Source organism: Theropithecus gelada, chromosome 14 (assembly GCF_003255815.1).
Source record: "Theropithecus gelada isolate Dixy chromosome 14, Tgel_1.0, whole genome shotgun sequence".
Taxonomy (NCBI): Eukaryota; Metazoa; Chordata; class Mammalia; order Primates; family Cercopithecidae; genus Theropithecus; species Theropithecus gelada.
The window spans coordinates 37,700,947-37,722,588 of record NC_037682.1 but is presented as its reverse complement, the minus strand read 5'-3'; the positions used below and the strand labels follow the sequence as shown (position 1 = coordinate 37,722,588).

The 21,642-nt window shown below is 39.4% G+C and overlaps 1 protein-coding gene across 11 annotated transcripts in view; it reads right to left on the bottom strand.

The window, feature by feature from the left end:
* Positions 1-1,047: 1,047 nt before the first annotated feature.
* Positions 1,048-21,642, bottom strand: part of BDNF (brain derived neurotrophic factor) — a 71,058-nt gene continuing 50,463 nt past the window's right edge. For 8 of the 11 annotated variants that reach the window (XM_025358308.1, XM_025358310.1, XM_025358311.1 and 5 more), the window contains exon 2: positions 1,048-4,738. In XM_025358308.1, coding sequence (XP_025214093.1) covers positions 3,974-4,738 — 765 coding nt within the window. In that variant the 3' untranslated portion in view covers positions 1,048-3,973. The remainder of the gene's footprint in view (positions 4,739-21,642) is intronic. The other 3 variants (XM_025358315.1, XM_025358306.1, XM_025358314.1) reach the window with 1 other exon arrangement.

Sequence of the window (21,642 nt, the reverse complement as noted above, 5' to 3'; positions counted from 1 at the left end):
TCTAATTCCATGGCTAGGCTGTCATGACTGGCAGTCAAGGGCTTCTCTTAGAGTTTAGAGTACTTTTCAAGTTCACTGGACAGATTAGGATAGAGTAATTCATCTCTTTCGATCTGTTTTTCCGTATACACAACACAAGTCAATGTTTGTTATGACTTTCCTGATCCTTATTTATAAGACAATACAAGAGGAAACCATGTGTGTATGTTTAGAAATAGAAATGATACATTGCACAGATATAGTTCACCACGTTATGGGATGGGTTGTCAGTGTTCAAATGGGGAGGCTGAAGAGTAAGAACAGATGCTTTTTTTCCTTAATGGCCCTTTCTCTGATTTAAAATCCTTCCATTTATTTCCCTAAGATTCAGTGATAACTTTAAACACTTTAACTAAATTACCCAGCGGCTTGGCAGCCATCACGGAGGCAAATCCTTTTAGAAATCCTAGCAATCTGTTAGATTGTGGGTACTATGATATAAAATCTGTGTGCTCCACGTACAAAAATTAAATCAGTGCTATGGATACAAATACATACTGCAAATGGCACCATTGCTAAACTGTGAGTATGTGACCTGTCTCCAAATATTGAATTTCTTTTTTTCCAGTACTTGACTTTCTAAATTTGGGCCAATTTATTCTCATTATCCCTAAGTAAACCTACTTTGATTTTTTTTTTTAACAGTTATTTTATAATCAGATAGAGCCAGCCAGCCAGCCGTGATTCGTGGATCCTGATGTTGCTAGGATACATGGTTTGGTATCTGATGAAAGTATATCACTTCAAAGGGGTAAAACTTTCAAGTGTCCGAGAAAATGACACTCCCATCTTACAACATGGAAGACAGATCCAATCCTACAACTTCTCAAAAGCTCACAGACTGCAGGATTGGCCTCCCAGGCTTTCAAATAAGTATCCTCTCTGGAGGGCTGTTTAATTGCTAAAACTAGTCAGATTAGTCTTAAAGCAAGGAACACACGTATTTATAATAAAACACGTTTTCATGTTTGTTTTACAGTAAAGAGAAAAAAACCCAGAACCCCCAGATTTTATGTACTTTGAAAATATATTTAAAAACATTAAAAATTCTATATTTAAAACATATATTATATGTTAATTAGTACACTTAAATAGAACTTGTATTTACAATAGGCTTCTGATGCGGTTAAGTTTTAATGCCAATTTTTTTTCAATAACATAATTATATAAATATACTAAAATACAATAAATACTGTTTTTTGTTTTACATGGTGAATAATATCTTTACCATAGAGAGAACAAGGCCACAGACATTTACTTACATTTTCAATGGGAATCACCATAAAAAAGCAACAGGCCTGCTGCCATGCATAAAACACTTCTGCCACAAAGAGACCACAGCAAGACTTTAAAAAACAAAACAGAACAAGAACGAACACAACAGAGAGAGATTTTAACAAAATAAATCTTAGGTCAACATAAACCATCAAACATGTGACTGTGATGTATCCTATTGGGTAAAAGAGCCACTGACTACACAATTGCTGGATGTGTCTCCTATGAAACCACTTAACAGATCTGGCCCTTGCAATCCTTTAAGATTGTGATGGGGGTTTGTTTTAAATTCGTCCCTCGAAAGGAAGATGCATAAAGTTAACATACAGCAGATATTCCAAGAATTCCTTACATATTAAAAATAATTACAAAAATAATATTTTCAAATAACACAAAACAAACCTATACTATGTAAAGTCTTCCTTCTCAAAGAGGTATTCAGATGGTACTGTGAAAGACAGACTAGCTCTAAAAGAAAGATCGAACAAATTGTAATTCTTTGCTGATGGTATCTTCATTCCTGGGTTATGGTGAGCATCCTCTTTTGCTTATCCCTCACCCTACTAAGATGCAGCAATTGCTTGGGGCTTTCTGATACTTAAGGACGCTGGTCCAAGTGGTGATCACTAACATTTTCAGGTGTGAAATGGGCTGAATGGGCTTAGAGCACTAGTTTTCAGTGGGGATCCATTTTTCCAAGAACCACTATTTCAGCCTCCCAACTTGACTTCTAACCCAAAATGGCAGAGGTGAGGCAGGGACCCTCTCCATGAACAGACAGGATGGGAAGAAGGTTGCTGTGGCCTTCACTGGGGAGCAAAATTTTGTCAGCTCTGTCCTGGCCTCTTCCATTGAGCAAGGCACCTTCAAGTCTTGGTGTTCTGAATGTCCAGACACCTTCCCGAAGTCTTGTCTCTGGACAAGATTTCCTATGGGTCCCCTTGATCATTCGGCCTGAGTTTGGGGTTTCTTTTCCTGTTCCCTTTCCCCTTACCAAAAGTTCTCAAAAGATAAACCCTGGTTTCCTCAAGTCTAGTTTCAAAGCATTAAGTGTTCAGGTAGCAAACATCTTCTATCTCATTGCATCAATCTCATGATCACAAATGCCACATTTGGCTCCCAACCTGCTCCAGGCTAATCCAATTTTATGCAAAATTATCCAGAGGTGGGATGGAGGGCATAAGTCGGCTTGAGTGTGGTCCTCCAGTCGAGAACCTCTTGAGCACAGTTAGATAATGTAGGCACTTAAAGCACGAGGTCCAAGCAGCTTGACACATGTCATTCCAGAGCCACCTCTGAAGGGTCCTTCAGAGGCCTTCCTTTTGGAATGTCTCAAATACCATGCCCCACCTCCACCTAGACCTTGGGATGGCCACTCAGAAATTCCTCCCGCACTGCTGGTAAATGCTATGCCAGCTCCACATAGCCTCCATTTGGCTGTTCAGTCTCATGTCACTGGCAATGTGGATTCCTGTTCTGATCTAGGTGTTCCTGGGTTGATACAGGGCTCTACCTTTTGCTTGCAAGACACTGTTAAGCCTTACCATGAGTTTTTTTTAAGCTTTACCATGATTTAGGCAAATGTTTACTCCTTGTAAAAAATAATCTTCATTTTGGGATTATTTTTTGTTGTTTTCTGTTCTAAAAAAAAAAGTCACTGTTCTCCATGCTTATACTATGAGTGTGTCATGATGTGACACGATGTGTCCACTTGTTCACAGCAGTGGTAACATATTTCAGAGCGCGCAACTGATTTTTCTTCCTCAAAACAAAACAAAGAGGAGACCAGAGGGGGAGGGGGGGAAAGAATGTGTTCTGAGCAAACATAAGTCCTTCCGTCAAAGCAGATTACTCTGACCAATGCCCAAAGAATGAGCGGGGCCTGGGAGGTGCATCATGGGATGTGGAGTGTGAGCATTTTTTGTTCAGTTGCCTTAATTTTTATTCACTTTCCAGTCATCTGATTGATATTGCAGACATCTTCACAACATACAAATGTATCTTTTATCAACCAGAATACATATTGAAGGAATTCTTTCCCCATCTCTACTCCCTGTGGGAACTAAAAAACAAAACAAACAAACAAAAAAGAAAACACAAAACAAACAAAAATATACCCCTCCCATCCCCCATCCCCTAAGCCAGTAAAGCAATGACAACAGCACCTTGACATTGTTTTAATTCCAACGCTATCAGAAGTTAAAAGCAGTAAAACAGATATAGTACTAACAAGAACGAAGATACTTACTGTCTAAAATGTAAACGGAATGTTTTGGTTCAAATTTTTGTTGTGTGTGTGTGTGTGTGTGTGTCTGTTTTCTGAAAGAGGACAGTTTATTATCAATTCACAATTAAAGCAGCATGCAATTTATTATTTTTTTTTAAACTTTTTATGTTTTCAATTCTTGGCAACGGCAACAAACCACAACATTATCAAGGAATGTAATGCAGACTTTTTAAAGTTGTGCGCAAATGACTGTTTGCCTTCTGGTCATGGACATGTCCAATAAATAGATTGTAGAACCACTGTACTGTATAAACTTCATTTATACATGCAGTTCATAAAATTATTTTTTTCTTAACTGAATAATTTACCCTGTTATGTATATATACAAATAGATAATTTTTGTCTCAATATAATCTATACAACATAAATCCACTATCTTCCCCTTTTAATGGTCAATGTACATACACAAGAAGTGTCTATCCTTATGAATCGCCAGCCAATTCTCTTTTTGCTATCCATGGTAAGGGCCCGCACATACGACTGGGTAGTTCGGCACTGGGAGTTCCAATGCCTTTTGTCTATGCCCCTGCAGCCTTCTTTTGTGTAACCCATGGGATTGCACTTGGTCTCGTAGAAGTATTGCTTCAGTTGGCCTTTCGATACAGGGACCTTTTCAAGGACTGTGACCGTCCCGCCCGACATGTCCACTGCAGTCTTTTTGTCTGCCGCCGTTACCCACTCGCTAATACTGTCACACACGCTCAGCTCCCCTCGGCGGGCAGGGTCAGAGTGGCGCCGGACCCTCATGGACATGTTTGCAGCATCCAGGTAATTTTTGTATTCCTCCAGCAGAAAGAGAAGAGGAGGCTCCAAAGGCACTTGACTACTGAGCATCACCCTGGACGTGTACAAGTCTGCGTCCTTATTGTTTTCTTCATTGGGCCGAACTTTCTGGTCCTCATCCAACAGCTCTTCTATCACGTGTTCAAAAGTGTCAGCCAATGATGTCAGGCCTCTTGAACCTGCCTTGGGCCCATTCACGCTCTCCAGAGTCCCATGGGTCCGCACACCTGGGTAGGCCAAGCCACCTTGTCCTCGGATGTTTGCTTCTTTCATGGGGGCAGCCTTCATGCAACCAAAGTATGAAATAACCATAGTAAGGAAAAGGATGGTCATCACTCTTCTCACCTGGTGGAACTGTAGGGAGAAAGCAGAAACAAGACAAAAAACTGGTTAGGGCTTTCTTTCACTGGGATGCCATGTGGCCCATCTGATTGCAATTCCAGGCCATTCTGCAGGGTCAAGGTTTTTTTATGTCTTGGTGATAAACTCCAGCTGCACCAGACACAAATCAATGTCAGTAGCGTGCTGTATGTGGTTTAATATAAACCAGAGACGTGCAGTGTTTCCCCAAGATCTAGCATATAAATCTGAGATTAGATAGCTTCTAAGCAAGTGCAAAAATTGTGGCTTCAGGTTCTCCTTCCTCCCACTGTAGCAGCTTTGTAAGTTTAATTTTTAATGATCTCTGTTCATGCTGTCACAAGAAACACAAAATCAGAAATGTTACTAAGCAACAACTGCAAGTGTAATAGTAATTTTTTTCAAGTTAGCAACATGGTCCTTTGCAGGAATGTGTGACAGGAACAGCAGCGGCCTGAGGGGTCTGATGGGCCTTTCTAGCTCTGTGATGTCTAGGCATGAATAGCACAATAAAACAGCAGTTGGGGAACTATAAGGAGCCTTTAAATTGACTTTTCTTTTTCTCTTCCCACAGAGATACTCTATTATAGCAAAGAAGAAAGATAATTTCATTGAGCCATCCTGTTTTACAGATAAGGAAACCAAAGGCCATAGAAGACATGCCTCATGTCATGAAGAAAGTTTATGTTAGAACTAAGGGCTCCCAATTCCACTGTTCTTTATTCTACACCTGGGTGGTCACAACTGAAAATGTTTTGCTTATTTCTAAACAGAAATCATTTTTGACATGTTCATTTTAATGATGTGTCTATGCCTGGGGCTGATATCATGAAAACAATGTGTCTGGTAAGGAGAAAACTGAAAAAGTCAGCATTAAAAAGGCATTTAAGTCAATTTCAAATGCTTCCCATATGCATACTCCACTTTATCTCCTCCAATTCTCTAAAACCCTTCACTCCTTGGCTTTTTCTGGCTAATACACACATCTAGCTAAGAAAGCTCAACTTTTCTTTTTACTGGAGAAGTGGTCCTGTGTGTGTGTGTGTTTGTGTGTGTGTGTGTGTGTGTGTGTGTGTGCTCTGAGTTTATCCTACTTTTAAAAAGCTGAGTGGTATTTTACACATTTTGGACTAGGCAGCTAGTGCTTCTTTTTCTGCTTTTGAAGTTTCCTGGGAAGTCCCTTAAAAGCATACCACAAAATTAATCTCTTCCTGTTTGCCAGAGGGTTGCTCTACTCTAAATTTGGCTCTACCTCTACAAGCATGCTCTAGGAAGCCAATTAAAATGGATGAACAAGCAAAATGAAAACATACCTATGAACCAACCCAAGGTTACCGTCAGGTGGTGAAGGACTTCAGAATCACTTACCTGAAGTATTGTGTCTCTCAGCAGCAAAGAGTAGCATTCCCAGCCCTGACACTAATTTTATTCCTACTTCTCAGTTCTGAGGCATGGACTTACAAAAAGACACATCATGCAATGACCGTCATGCTATCCAAATAAGTAGGAAAAGGAACTGTTTCTGCCCATGAAATTTTACTGAATTCAAAGGCAACCTACCTCCAGTCAATAGGTCAGAATGCAGAAATGGCTGAAAACTCTGGTATTGAAAAGCAAATATTCTCCACTTTTGTAAGAAATAACATTTCCAACCACTAAGAGACTTTATTACCATCCCTAAACACACAAAAAAATTTATTTTAGATTTACTCTCACTTTGCACGAATAGCAAACATGCTTAGAACTGCTTAGATTGCACAGTGTTCTCAGATTAGGAAGGGCAAATTCGTTTGAATAAAATACAGATGTCTGTTCTGCTAATAACTAAATCTTTGTGAATGTTCTGAGTCCTGTACCATCAAAGAAATAGATCCTCCATGGGGGTTTCTATTTCTGGTAGATGGTACTTACACCACTGAATGAAAAAAGCTTTCTCCTAATATTCCCAGTCCAAATAAAAACAACCCAAGGGGCACCTCTTATTTAGGTCAACAAAAGGTTGCAAATTTGGAATACTTTAGCCATCTACGTCACACTGGTAGAGACTTTCTGTGATCAGCTATTTTTTAATACCATATTTAATCAAATCTAAGATACCATCATTGTGAAACACAACATTTTATATACCACTAAGAAAGCAAAAATGCAGCCTGGGTGACAAGAGTGAAACTCCATCTCAAAAAAAAAAAAAAAAGAATTAATGAACTATAGTTTAATACACATTTACTAAGTGCCCACACTAACTACTTAAAAATGGTCCAAAGTACTGAGGCATCTTAAGCTGTTGGAATATTGTTTTGTTATCACCACTACAGTAATGAGTCTTTGAATGATACCATTTTCTATACTTGGCTTCTAGTTTATTCTGCCTTTCACTGATCTTATCTTTTTATTAATAACTTTTTTATGAGAAAAATAAGTAATGCTTTCTATGTTGTTTTCTCAGTTCCACAAGCAAATATTTCAGAGGGAAAATTGGCATCTGAGTAAATATTACTTGGCTTTCATTCTGAAGCTCAAACATGGGCATTCCTCAAGCTGAGCATCTGCATAGAATTAGGAATTAATAAAATGGTGACAAAGTCCAACCCCACATTGCAAGCCCTGCTCTCTGAGTGGCACTTCTGCAATTCTGTCTACTCACTTGCAAGGCCTTGAAGTCAAATGGGTGCGACACCAAACTCAATACTTTTTGTCAGAACAGTGGTATCTCCTACCTTTTCTGTTTCTAACAATGGTTTCCTGATATTTTGGGCAACCCAGGCATAGGATAGAAATCCTGGAATCAAGTTTGACAATATATTTCCTGTATAGCCTTCCAATCTAGTCAGTAAAGATGTCCTGTTAATTTTTCCTTTAAAATATTTCTCCTGGCCATCCCTTTTTATCCATCCCACTGCCACCATCTTGGCTCAGCCCTCACCACCTCATTTTGTGACCACAACATCTCCATGCTGTGTCAGACACTCGTTCTGCTCCATTCAACTCTGATGACCACTTCCTGGCTAACCACTCTCATATTATTATTCTCTTACACAAAAACTGGCAATGGCTTTTTTGTTCTATCTGCTCAAATCTAATGTCTTCTCTCTGATATTCAACACTCTCCAAAATCTGCCCTCACCCTTCTTAGCTAACTTTCTCAAACTACTCAATGCTTCATCACTTCCAGTCTGATCAGGACAGAGCCCTTAGAGTGCCATACACATTATTGCCTCCTGACTTATTCCATTCTTCTGACAAACTCTTCTCTCTCCCCCTTGCTCGCTGCCTAAATCTTGCTTATCCTTCATAATCCAGTTCAAACATCAAATCATGCATGCCCCTTTTTCTAATTACTCCAGCATACACTGCCTGCCTTCCCTAAAATTCCACATCTTGCATAGTACTTGATTCCCTTCTCACTTGTTTTTTTGTTTGTTTGTTTTGTTTGTTTTGTTTTTTGTTTTTTCCCGAGACAGAGTCTTGCTCTGTTGCCCAGGCTGGAGTGCAATGGTGTGATCTCGGCTCACTGCATTCTCCGCCTCCTGGGTTCAAGCAATTCTCCTGCCTCAGTCTCCCAGCTAGCTGGGATTACAGGCACCCACCAAAATGCCTGGCTAATTTTTGTGTTTTTAGTAGAGATGGGGTTTCACCATGTTGGCCAGGCTGGCCTGCTCACTTGTTAATTGTTAACCATATTTGCTCATTCTGGTCAGTCTTCAGCTAGAAGGTAAGTTCTTTGAGGGAATGGATCATGTCTGAGCCCCCAAAATGCTTAACTGAGAAAAATGTAATAGCAGTACTCAGTAAAAACTTACTTATAGGTTTATTTAACTAAGAGAAAAGACAGTTTGAATATAATTTTCGTAAGAAAGCTTTTCATTTGGAAAGATCAGTGAACTCATTGAAATTCTTAGGTAAATATAGGCTGTGCTAACCCCAAATTATAAACTCTAAGGCAGCAGTCCCAACCTTTTTGGCACCAGGAACCAGTTTTGTGGAAGACAATTTTTCCACGGTCTGGGGGTAGCAGGGGGGATGGTTTTGGGATGAAACAGTTCCACCTTAGATCATCAATTAAATTCTCATAAGGAGTTGGGTTCTCATAAGAAGCATGCAACCTAGATCCCTTGTATGTGCAGTTCACAATAGGGCTCACGCTCCTATGAGAATCTAATGCCGCTGCTGATCTGAAAGAAGACAGAGCTCAGATGGCAATGCTTGCTCGCCCACCACTCACTTCCTATTGTGCAGCCTGGTTCCTAACAGGCCAGGGACTGGTAACAATCCATGGCCTGGGGGTTGGGGACCCCTGCTCTAAGGAATTTGACAGATGGCAATTATCAGCCACAACCAACTTCTTGAGTTCCTTTAATGGGATAAAACTTTACTTGAATAATTAAAAAGCAGATAACACTACCACATACTAACTGTCCTACTATTTCCTGTGTAGCTCTGTTTCTAACAGATCAATAAGAGACTTGGGAAGTAATCAGTAATAGTAATAACAATAATAGCAAAATTTGTAGTTTTCAGCCTTTTAATTTCCTACTATTCTGCTGAGCTTTCAATGAGTAATTTTATATACTGTATTAGGAAATAATCAAAGATTAAACAACAGCTTCCAGGACAATTTTCATTTTCAGCCTTCGGATGACTCTTTATCACACATAAGATAAAGAGGCTATGCAGTATTGCTAAGTAGATTATATATTTATTTATACTTAATAAATTCATTGATGCTGTCTAATTCTGCTTTAAGGCTTACAACCATTAATTCAACCACATCTATAAAATGCTAGGAAGGCTTTCTTAGCCCCACTCTCAGGAAATTCAATATAGTACATAGAACTAAAAAGAAAATCAATGAAGTAGATATCAAGTTTAGCTTTAATCATGACTCACAAGTCTTAGACATTTCACTGAAGGAATGTCCATAACAACATGCTCTTTTACTCTTGCTGTAGTCATAACTTACATTTGTCTAAGAGACTACAGAACATTCACAGGCATCATCTAATTTGATTTTTACAAGGAGACAGGATGGGTATTATTATCCCCATTACATAGATGAGGCAATTATGTGTCAGAGAGGTTAGGTAACCTGTCAAATGTCATAAAGCTAATACGTTACCTGTCTCCTGAACCAAGCTTTTACCATCAGGATGTGCTGCCAGTTTTAGAATATCAGCCACAGAGAAGAGAGTGGCTATGACAACGAAGGAGCTTACAAAATGTGGACACAGTTTTCTGCAGCTATGTGTGTCCTGGAACCCAACTTTCTAAAGGGAGTGCCATTAAGATACCACTTTGTAGGGCTGGATTAATCATGACCAAGATCCTTCAACTTTAAGGCTTGATTACTTCAATGGATGAAATTTCAGACAATGTGATCTTTTTCTAAGAGAGAGAATTACAAAAATTTTAGCATGTTAGGACTAAGTTTCTATGGCCAAAGCTGGGAAAACAAACAACAGTACAGATAATTCAGGCATACAGAAAAGAAAAAAAAAAGTCTTGTTTGTTCCCAGCCCCTTTGGGTTTTACCTGTGAGCATGTAATCAGAGAAAACACAGTTTAAAGATATGGCTGCTCATTTTAGACAGTCCTATAAAGATAATGGTAATGCTGAAGAAGTTATTAATATTTCATTCCTAACATATATGATACAAACGATTAAGAGTTGACCGTAATGAAATCTTGCAAATCAATATTTAAAAATCTTTAATTTGCATCCAGTTGACTACATCCATATGTTAGGCTTCCTTTTGTTCATTCATTCATCACACATGAAGTCTACTTTCCAGTCTTATGGTCTAGGAGGGAGGCAGGATATATGTAATATGTAACTAGAATATAAAGGTAGAAATGACCTAGAAAAAGTACAGATAAAATTTTATAAAGAGAAATACGTTACTTCCAGTTAGGGAATAAAGGAATACATTGTCAAGAAGTTTGCAAAGGGCCAGGTGCAGTGGCTCACACTTGTAATCCCAACATTTTGGGAGGCCGAGGTGGGAGGATCGCTTGAGCCCAGGAATTCATTATCAGCCTGGGCAACACAGTGAGACCAGGTCTCTACAAAAACTTAAAAATTAGTCAGATGTGGTGGTGCACAACTGTAGTCCCAGCTACCTGGGAGGCTGAGGTGGGAGGATCACTTGAGTCCAAGAAGTTGAGGCTGCAGTGAGCCATGATCATGTCACTGCACTCCAGCTTGGGCAACAGACTCTATCTCAAAAATAAATAAATAAATAAATAAATAAATAAATAAATAAATAAATAAAAAGATTGTAAAGAGTCTGAATGTACCCTACAGTGGGTGAATGGCAGCTTAATGAATGGCAGGAAGGTGGGAGGGCATAGAGTAAATGTCTGGAGAGAAGAGTGTGGAATGGGAACAGTGAAAAATAAGACTGAATGACTGCCAGATTTTGAAAGCCTCTGGGGGATGCCAAAGAGTTTGGATGTTGCCATATGGGCGCCAAAGAGCCAATGAGAGTTTCTGAGCATGGGAATGCTGCAAGAAGACCAGTTTATCATCATGTGAAGGAAGACCTGAAAAAAAATGATACACTAGAAGAAAATAATTGGCTGACTTTACTCTTAGTGACTGTGGAGCTTTAAAAACAAATATTAAGTAGTTACTTAAATGTGGGGTTAAAGGCCTGGCTATATATTTTTAATTAATTAATCCATTTATTTATTTATTTATTTATTTATTTATTTATTTTTGAGATGGAGTCTCGCTGTGTCGCCCAGGCTGGAGTGCAGTGGCCGGATCTCAGCTCATTGCAAGCTCCGCCTCCCGGGTTTTTACGCCATTCTCCTGCCTCAGCCTCCCGAGTAGCTGGGACTACAGGCGCCCACCACCTCGCCCGGCTAGTTTTTTGTATTTTTTAGTAGAGACAGGGTTTCACCGTGTTAGCCAGGATGGTCTCGAACTCCTGACCTCGTGATCTGCCCGTCTCAGCCTCCCAAAGTGCTGGGATTACAGGCTTGAGCCACCGCGCCCGGCCCATTTATTTATTTATAAGCTGAAGTGAGTTGCAAAAAGAAAAGTGGTCGAGAGAGTGTGCGGAGCTGAGTAGTAACCATCAGTAACATCTGGGATGGCAGAAAGAACAAGATAGGCAAAAACGGAGGAAAGGTGGTACCACAAACTGATTCCAATTGTAATTACAAAGAATTTTGATTACATCACTCAGTACTTTTAATTCAAATATCTCCAAACACTTTGCAAATATTAACTGATTAAAACTCAGAAGACTCTAGAGATGTAGGTAACTATAATTATCCTCATTTGGTATAGGAGGAGAGAGGACAAGAGTTTTTAATCAACTCATCTACTCACTGTGGTTCCCTTGATAGAACAAGTTCAGAACCCCAGATTCCAAAGGAAACTAGGCCTTAAACTATAGGGACTGGTTTGTTTCATTCCTCTATATTATTTCCACATTATTTTCCCATCATATATGTATTGCTTAGCCAAGAAGACTAAAACAAGAAAACACCACCACAACAAAAACCACCCACACATTCCTCAAATAAAATAATTAGCCATTGAAATCTATAAATAAAATGAAAAAAAAAAAAGTAATGGTCATCATAGATACTCACCTACTTATCTGGATGGCCATTCACGTGAAATTAATAAATATTTTAGTAAATGATATCTGAAAATGCAGATATTCCAAAGCTTTGCAGCTACCTTTAAAAATATAGTTTTTAGCCATAATGTAGCTTATGTCTGAGAACATCCAAATACATGTCCTACAAAACACAGTCCTTCATACCACAGTATACTCTAAGCCCCTGGTATGTCTGTGGTGTTGATTGATACTTGCAGACATCACTTAAACTCACTAAGAGTTTCAGAGAAATTGCTGATTCTTAATTCATACCTGAAGTGATACCTCCACGTAACTACCATAAGAAAAAATGTATAATTTCCAGAGTCTTTAATTTGATGGATAAATTTATATGCATCTTTGTTAGAAAGCACCATAGCTCTGACCCTCTGTTACTTCCCACTACACCCCTACTCCCCATCTCTGAAAATATAAGGATTTTTTTTATTGGCAGATGCTCTACCTTTCTTCAAGAGTAAATTTAAAATGCCTGTGTTACAAAGACACTTGTTTTTGCTTGAGAAGGAGCAAAGGATAAGGATTGACATTGGATATTCTCCTCTGAATAAGCAACTAGAACAATTTGTACAGTACCATGTACAAACTAAGTACTCAATTCTCCTTGTGCTAGAAATATTTGTAAAGTATTTAGGGAAGTGCAATTAAACTAAGAGCAGTAAGTCTTAAGGTAAATTGAAATTTTGTCATTAATTTTGGAATAAACAATAAAAAATGCCTGGCACAAGGGCCAGAACTGGGCAGAGAACATCCCATCTGGCCTCCTGACCCCAGGCACTTAGTGCTTCCATCAAGAGAAAGAAGTTACTTCCAGTTAGGGAATAAAGGAATGCATCATCAAGAAGGTTGCAAAGGGCCAGATGCAGTGGCTCACATTTGTAATCCCAACACTTTGGGAGGCCGAGGCGGGAGGATCACTAGAGCCCAGGAATTCAAGATCAACCTGGGCAACACAGTGAGACCATGTCTCTACAAAAACTTAAAAATTAAAAAATAAAGGTGTAGTGCACACCTATAGTATCAGCTACTTGGGAGGCTGAGGTAGGAGGATTACTTGAGTCTAAGAAGTTGAGACTACAGTGAGTGATTGATCATGCCACTGAACTCCAGCCTGGGCGACAGAGACACTGTTGCCCTAGGAAAACAACTGTTTCTCTGTAACCAATGAAGGTTCCCGATAGCCAGAGTCACCCAGAATTCACAGTCACATCGAACCTTGCCCTCATCCTCTGCCTCCTTGTCACAGGCAACACTGCACCAATAGTACACATCTCCAGTCTATAACAAAGAAGTCTTAGCATCAAGCATACTCAAGCCACTTGCATAGCAAATGAGGTCATCTGAAAACACTTTTAAAGGTTATTTTTTTTTAAAAAAAAAAAAGGTTTTCATTTACAGGACCCAAATGGCAGTTGACATTCCATGTAAAAGTTTAACTTCTTCAATTAGGATTCTGTTTTCTTTAGAATTTCAGGTGGGATCCATTACAATTCACTGAAGTTTAGATTTAACAATGTTATATCTACTATGTTATTGGAAACCATATAATATTTACCAAATTCCCATACATGGTAGACAGTGACATTAATTAAGAAGATAATTTCCAATTTGTTCCATGAAGTTTCAGTGACCCACTCTGTAATAAAGAACCTGGAGAGGGAGGTTCCAAGATGGCCGAATAGGAACAGCTCCAGTCTGCAGCCCCCAGAGTGGGTGACGCAGAAGACGGGTGATTTCTGCATTTCCAACTGAGGTACCAGGTTCATCTCACTGGGGCTTGTCAGACAGTGGGTGCAGCCCATGGAGCATGAGTCGAAGCAGGGCGGGGCATCACCTCACCTGGGAAGTGCAAGGGGTTGGGGAATTCCCTTTCTTAGCCAAGGAAAGCCATGACCAATGGTACCTGGAAAATTGGGACACTCCCACCCTAATACTGTGCTTTTCCAGTGGTCTTAGCAAACGGCACACCAGGAGTTATATCTTGCACCTGGCTTGGAGGGTCCCACGCCTATGGAGCCTGGCTCACTGCTAGCACAGCAGTCTGAGATCGAACTGCAAGGCAGCAGCAAGCCTGGGGGAGGGGCATCTGCCATTGCTGAGGCTTGAGTAGATAAAGCAGCCAGGAAGCTCGAACTGGGTGGAGCCCACTGCAGCTCAAGGCGGCCTGCCTGCCTCTGTAGACTCCACCTCTGGGGGCAGGGTATAGCTGAACAAAAGGCAGCAGAAACTTCTGCAGACATAAACATCCCTGTCTGACAGCTTTGAAGAGAGTAGTGGTCCTCCCAGCATGGAGTTTGAGATCTGAGAACGGGCAGTGTGCCTCCTCAAGTGGGTTCCTGACCCCCGAGTAGCCTAACTAGGAGGCAACTCCCAGTAGAGGCCAATTGACACCTCATACGGCCGGGTGCCCCTCTGAGATGAAGCTTCCAGAGGAAGGATCAGGAAGCAACATTTGCCGTTCTACAATATTTGCTGTTCTGCAGCCTCTGCTGGTGATACCCAGGCAGACAGGGTCTGGAGTGGACCTCAAGCAAACTCCAACAGACCAGCAGTGGAGGGTCCTGACTGTTAGAAGGAAAACTAACAAACACAAAGGACATCCACATCAAAACCCCATCTGTACGTCACCATCATCAAAGGCCAAAGGTAGATAAAACCACAAAGATGGGGAGAAACCAGAGCAGAAAAGCTGAAAATTCTAAAAATCAGAGTGCCTCTTCTCCTCCAAAGGAATGCAGCTCCTCACCAGCAATGGAACAAAGCTGGATGGAGAATGACTTTCACAAGTTGAGAGAAGAAGGCTTCAGATGATCGCTAATAACAAACTCCTCCAAGCTAAAGGAGAATGTTCGAACCCATTGCAAAGAAGCTAAAAACCTTGAAAAAACATTAGACAAATGGCTAGCTAGAATAAACAGTGTAGAGACAACCTTAAATGACCTGATGGAGCTGAAAACCATAGCACGAGAATTACGTGATGCATGCACAAGCTTAAGTAGCTGATTCAATCAAGTGGAAGAAAGGGTATCAGTGATTGAAGATCGAATGAATGAAATGAAGCAAGAAGAGAAGTTTAGAGAAAAAAGAGTAAAAAGAAATGAACAAAGCCTCCAAGAAACATGGGACTACGTGAAAAGACCAAATCTACATCTGACTGGTGTACCTGAAAGTGATGGGGAGAATGGAACCAAGCTGGAAAACACTCTTCAGGGTATTATCCATGAGAACTTCCCCAACCTAGCAAGGCAGGCCAGCATTCAAATTCAGGATACACAGAGAATGCCACAAAGATACTCCTTGAAAAGAGTAACTCCAAGACACATAATTGTCAGATTCACCAAAGTTGAAATGAAGGAAAAAATGTTAAAGGCAGTGAGGGAGAAAGGTCAGGTTACCCACAAAGGGAAGCCCATCAGACTAACGGCATCTCTTGGCAGAAACTCTACGAGTCAGAAGAGAATGGGGGCCAATAGCTGACATTCTTAAATAAAAGAATTTTCAACCCAGAATTTCATATCCAGCCAAACTAAGCTTCAGAAGTGAAGGAGAAATGAAATCCTTTACAGACAAGCAAATGCTGAGAGATTTTGTCACCACCAGGCATGCCTTACAAGAGCTCCTGAAGGAAGCATTAAACATGGAAAGGAACAACTGGTACCAGCCACTGCAAAAACATGCCAAATTATAAAGACCATCAATGCTAGGAAGAAACTGCATCAACTAAGAGGCAAAATAACCACAGGATCAAATTGACACATAACAATATTAACCCTAAATGTAAATGGGCTAAATATTCCAATTAAAAGACACAGACTGGCAAATTGGATAAAGAGTCAAGACCCATCAGTGTGCTGTATTCAGGAGACCCATCTCACGTGCAGAGACACACAAAGGCTCAAAATAAAGGGATGGAGGAAGATCTACCAAGCAAATGGAAAGCAAAAAAAAGCTGGGGTTGCAATCCTAGTCTCTGATAAAACAGACTTTAAACCAACAAAGATCAAAAGAGACAAAGAAGGCCATTACATAATGGTAAAGGGATCAATTCAACAAGAAGAGCTAACTATCCTAAATATATATGCACCCAATACAGGAGCACCCAGATTCATAAAGCAAGTCCTTGGAGACCTACGAAGAGACTTAGACTCCCACACAATAATAATGGGAGACTTTAACACCCCACTGTCAACATTAGACAGATCAACGAGACAGAAAGTTAAAAAAGATATCTAGGAACTGAACTCAGCTCTGCACCCAGGGGACGTAATAGACATCTACAGAACTCTCCACTCCAAATCAACAGAATATACATTCTTCTCAGCACCACATCGCACTTATTCCAAAAATTGATGACATAGTTGGAAGTAAAGCACTCCTCATCAAATATAAAAGGACAGAAATTATAACAAACTGTCTCTCAGACCACAGTGCAATCGAACTAGAACTCAGTATTAAGAAACTCACTCAGAACCACTCAACTACATGGAAACTGAGCAACCTGCTCCTGAATGACTACTGGGTAAATAACGAAATGAAAGCAGAAATAAAGATGTTCTTTGAAACTAATCAGAACAACGACACAACATACCAGAATCTCTGGGACACATTTAAAGCAGTGTGTAGAGGGAAATTTATAGCACTAAATGCCCACAAGAGAAAGCAGGAAAGATCTAAAATTGACACCCTAACATCACAATTAAAATAACTAGAGAAGCAAGAGCAAACACATTCAAAAGCTAGCAGAAGACAAGAAATAACTAAGATCAGAGCAGAACTGAAGGAGATAGAGACACAAAAAACCCTCCAAAAAAATCAATGAATCCAGGAGGTGATTTTTTGAAAAGATCAACAAAATTGATAGACTGCTAGCAAGACTAATAAAGAAGAAAAGAAAGAAGAATCAAATAGATGCAATAAAAAATGACAAAGGAGATATCACCACTGATCCCACAAAAATACAAACTACCATCAGAGAATACTACAAACACCTCTATGCAAATAAACTAGAAAATCTAGAAGAAATGGATAAATTCCTGGACACATACACACTCCCAAGACCAAACCAGGAAGAAGTTGAATCTCTGAGCAGACCAATAACAGGCTCTGAAATGGAGGCAATAATTAATAGCCTACCAACCAAAAAAAGCCAGGAGCAGATGGATTCACAGCCTAATTCTACCAGAGGTACAAAGAGGAGCTGGTACCATTTCTTCTGAAACTATTCCTATCAATAGAAAAAGAAGGAATCCTCCCTGACTCATTTTATGAGGCCAGCATCATCCTGATACCAAAGCCTGGCAGAGACACAACAAAAAAAGAGAATTTCAGGCCAGTATCCCTGACGAACACTGATGCAAAAATCCTCAATAAAATACTGGTAAACTGAATCCAGCAGCACATCAAAAAGCTTGTCCACCACGATCAAGTTGGCGTCATCCCCGGGATGCAAGGCTCGTTCAACATACGCAAATCAATAAACGTAATCCAGCATATAAACAGAATCTAAGACAAAAACCACATGATTATCTCAATAGATGCAGAAAAGGCCTTTGACAAAATTCAACAGCCCTTCATGCTAAAAACTCACAATAAATTCGGTATTGATGGAACATCTCTCAAAATAATAAGAGGTATTTATAACAAACCCACAGTCAATATCATACTGAATGGGCAAAAACTGGAAGCATTCCCTTTGAAAACTGGCACAAGACAGGGATACCCTCTCTCAACACTCCTATTCGACATAGTGTTGGAAGTTCTGGCTAGGGCAATCAGGCAAGAGAAAGAAATAAAGGGTATTCAATTAGGAAAAGAGGAAGTCAAATTGTCCCTGTTTGCAGATGACATGAGTGTATAGTTAGAAAACCCCATCGTCTCAGCCCAAAATCTCCTTCAGCTGATAAGCAACTTCAGCAAAGTCTCAGGATACAAAATCAATATGCGAAAATCACAAGCATTCTCATACACCAATAACAGACAAACAGAGAGCCAAATCATGAGTGAACTCCCATTCACAATAGCTTCAAAGAGAATAAAATACCTAGGACTCCAACTTACAAGGGAGGTGAAGGACCTCTTCAAGGAGAGCTACAAACCACTGCTCAGCAAAATAAAAGAGGACACAAACAAATGGAAGAACATTCCATCCTCATGGATAGAAAGAATCAATATCGTGAAAATGGCCATACTGCCCAAGGTAATTTACAGATTCAATACTATCCCCATCAAGCTACCAATGACTTTCTTCACAGAATTTGAAAAAACTACTTTAAAGTTCATATATAACCAAAAAAGAGCCCACATTGCCAAGACAATCCTAAGCCAAAAGAACAAAGCTGGGGGCATCACGCTACCTGACTTCAAACTATACTACAAGGCTACAGTAACCAAAACATCATGGTGCTGGTACCAAAACAGAGATATAGACCAATGGAACAAAACAGAGCCCTCAGAAATAATACCACACATCTACAGCCATCTGATCTTTGACAAACCTGAGAGAAACAAGAAATGGGGAAAGGATTCCCTATTTAATAAATGGTGCTGGGAAAACTGGCTAGCCATATGTAGAAAGCTGAGACTGGATCCCTTCCTTACACCTTATACAAAAATTAATTATACAAAAATTAATTCAAGATGAAATAAAGACTTAAATGTTAGTCCTAAAACCATAAAAACCCTAGAAGAAAACCTAGGCAATATCATTCAGGACTTAGGCATGGGCAAGGACTTCATGACTAAAACACCAAAAGCAATGGCAATAAAAGCCAAAATTGACAAATGGGATCTAATTAAACTAAAGAGCTTCTGCACAGAAAAAGAAACTAACATCAGAGTGAACAGGCAACCTAAAGAATGGGAGAAAATGTTTACAATCTACCCATCTGACAAAGGGCTAATATCCAGAATCTACAAAGACCTTAAAAAAATTTACAAGAAAAAATCAAACGACCCCATGAAAAAGTGGGCAAAGGATATGAACAGACACTTCTCAAAAGAAGACATTTATGCAGCCGACAGACACACGAAAAAAAACTCATCATCACTGGCCATCAGAGAAATGCAAATTAAAACCACAATGAGATACCATCTCATGCCAGTTAGAATAGTGATCATTAAAAAGTCAGGAAACAACAGCTGCTGGAGAGGATGTGGAGAAATAGGAACACTTTTACACTGTTGGGGGGACTGTAAACTAGTTCAACCATTCTGGAAGACAGTGTGGCGATTCCTCAAGGATCTAGAAGTAGAAATACCATTTGACCCAGCCATCCCATTACTGGGTATATACCCAAAGGATCATAAATCATGCTGCTATAAAGACACATGCACATGTATGTTTATTGTGGCATTATTCACAATAGCAAAGACTTGGAACCAACCCCAATGTCCATCAATGACAGACTGGATTAAGAAAATATGGCACATATATACCACGGAATACTATGCAGCCATAAAAAAGGATGAGTTCATGTCCTTTGTAGGGACATCGATGCATCTGGAAACCATCATTTTCAGCAAACTATCACAAGAACAGAAAACCAAACACCGCATGTTCCCACTCATAGGTGGGAACTGAACAATAAGAACACCTGGACACAGGGAGGGGAACATCAGACACCGGGGCCTGTTGTAGGGTGGAGGTGGGGGGAGGGATAGCATTAGGAGATACCTCTAATGTAAATGACAAGTTAATGGATGCAGCACACCAACAAGGCACATGTATACATATGTAACAAACCTGCAAATTGTACACATGTACCCTAGAACTTAAAGTATAATAATAAAAAAAAGAACCTGGAGAAATTATCAAGTAAGCATCATATTTAATGAATTTAACTATGGTGGAATTGTGGGAAAAATTTTCCTGTACAGGGATGATGACTCAGGAAATGATGCAGACAGAGATAGAAAAACAAATGTCATTGTAACACAGGTATTTAAATTGTATTTAAATATACAGACTTTTGAATTTATAGAAAATTTTCAAGTATGAAATTGTTTTTATGCAACCTAAAAGTCTCAAAGTTCAAATAATTTTTTGAGTGTTACATTTATAAATTGTGTATTAATGCAATTCAAATTTATTCCTAAAAATATTTTAACTAAAGGAGAAACTCATGGGGCCTGATATTAGAGTTTTAGGAAATGTACATATGGGATAAACTTACATAGGCTGAAATTAAGTGAAACCTTGCTTCTCAATGTTGAGATGGATTAGCCATTTTAACATAAAGTAGAAGCTTCTAAGAAATGCAGAATCTCAACTTCCCCAGCCTCATTCCACCTACCCCACCCACTCAATCAGATCCTGCATTTCAATAAGATTTATTTAGTGCAATAACTTTTTTACTTATCAAAGTTGAGAAGCACTAGACTAAATGATGAAGCGAAAAGAGGCTGCTTAGGATAGGGAAATAAAAGGTTAAAGTTAACTTAAGTATTATGATACTTTTTTAGCGTGTCATACAGTTAGTTACCCGTCATCTTTCCTCATCAGTTCAACTTGTTTTATGGGGATGTTTATGTGGGAAAATATCTTTGCTTTTGTAATTTATGTGGGAAAATATCTTTGCTTTTGTAATTTTACTTAAGTAAAATCTGGGCTCCTTTTATGTCAACTAGCTTTTCCACTATTGTTGTTATGATAAGTACAGGCTACTTATAAACATGATTAGTTCAATGAGAACTTTTAGAGTATTGCTGACCTAAATCTGGACATCTACACAATCATTAATTCTTACCAAAATGCTACAAGGCAATATAAGCATAATTAGCCTCCCTGATCCCTGAACATAGCCTAATATCATTCACTCAATCAGAATCATACTGGAAATGATATGACCAACTATAGCAGGTAGTAGATGTCCAGTCACACTACTGTTGCTTTTAGCCAGATGTCTCTGGTCCTTGTGAGTTCCTTTAGTCCTATATGGTGAAATAGCAACAGAGAGAACCAACTCACTCACTCAAGGCAGATTTCTTATTTCTAGATTTGTCCTGAAACCAACAGATCCAGCTCTCTCTTTAAATACCATGAAATTTAAACAAACGAAACTCACAGCAGCAGCAGCAACAACAATGAAATCTTAAAATAGTAAATATAAGTTTCAAGCATCGAAACCCCCTCTCCAACCAAAATCTCTCTTCTTCAATAAAGTTCCCAGGAGGAACCCAATTTCTAGATTGGTATCCAATATTTGGGATCATTTGATTCAAGACTGAAGTACTTAAAATGGCTTTTAAAGAAGGAAAAAAGGTTAGATT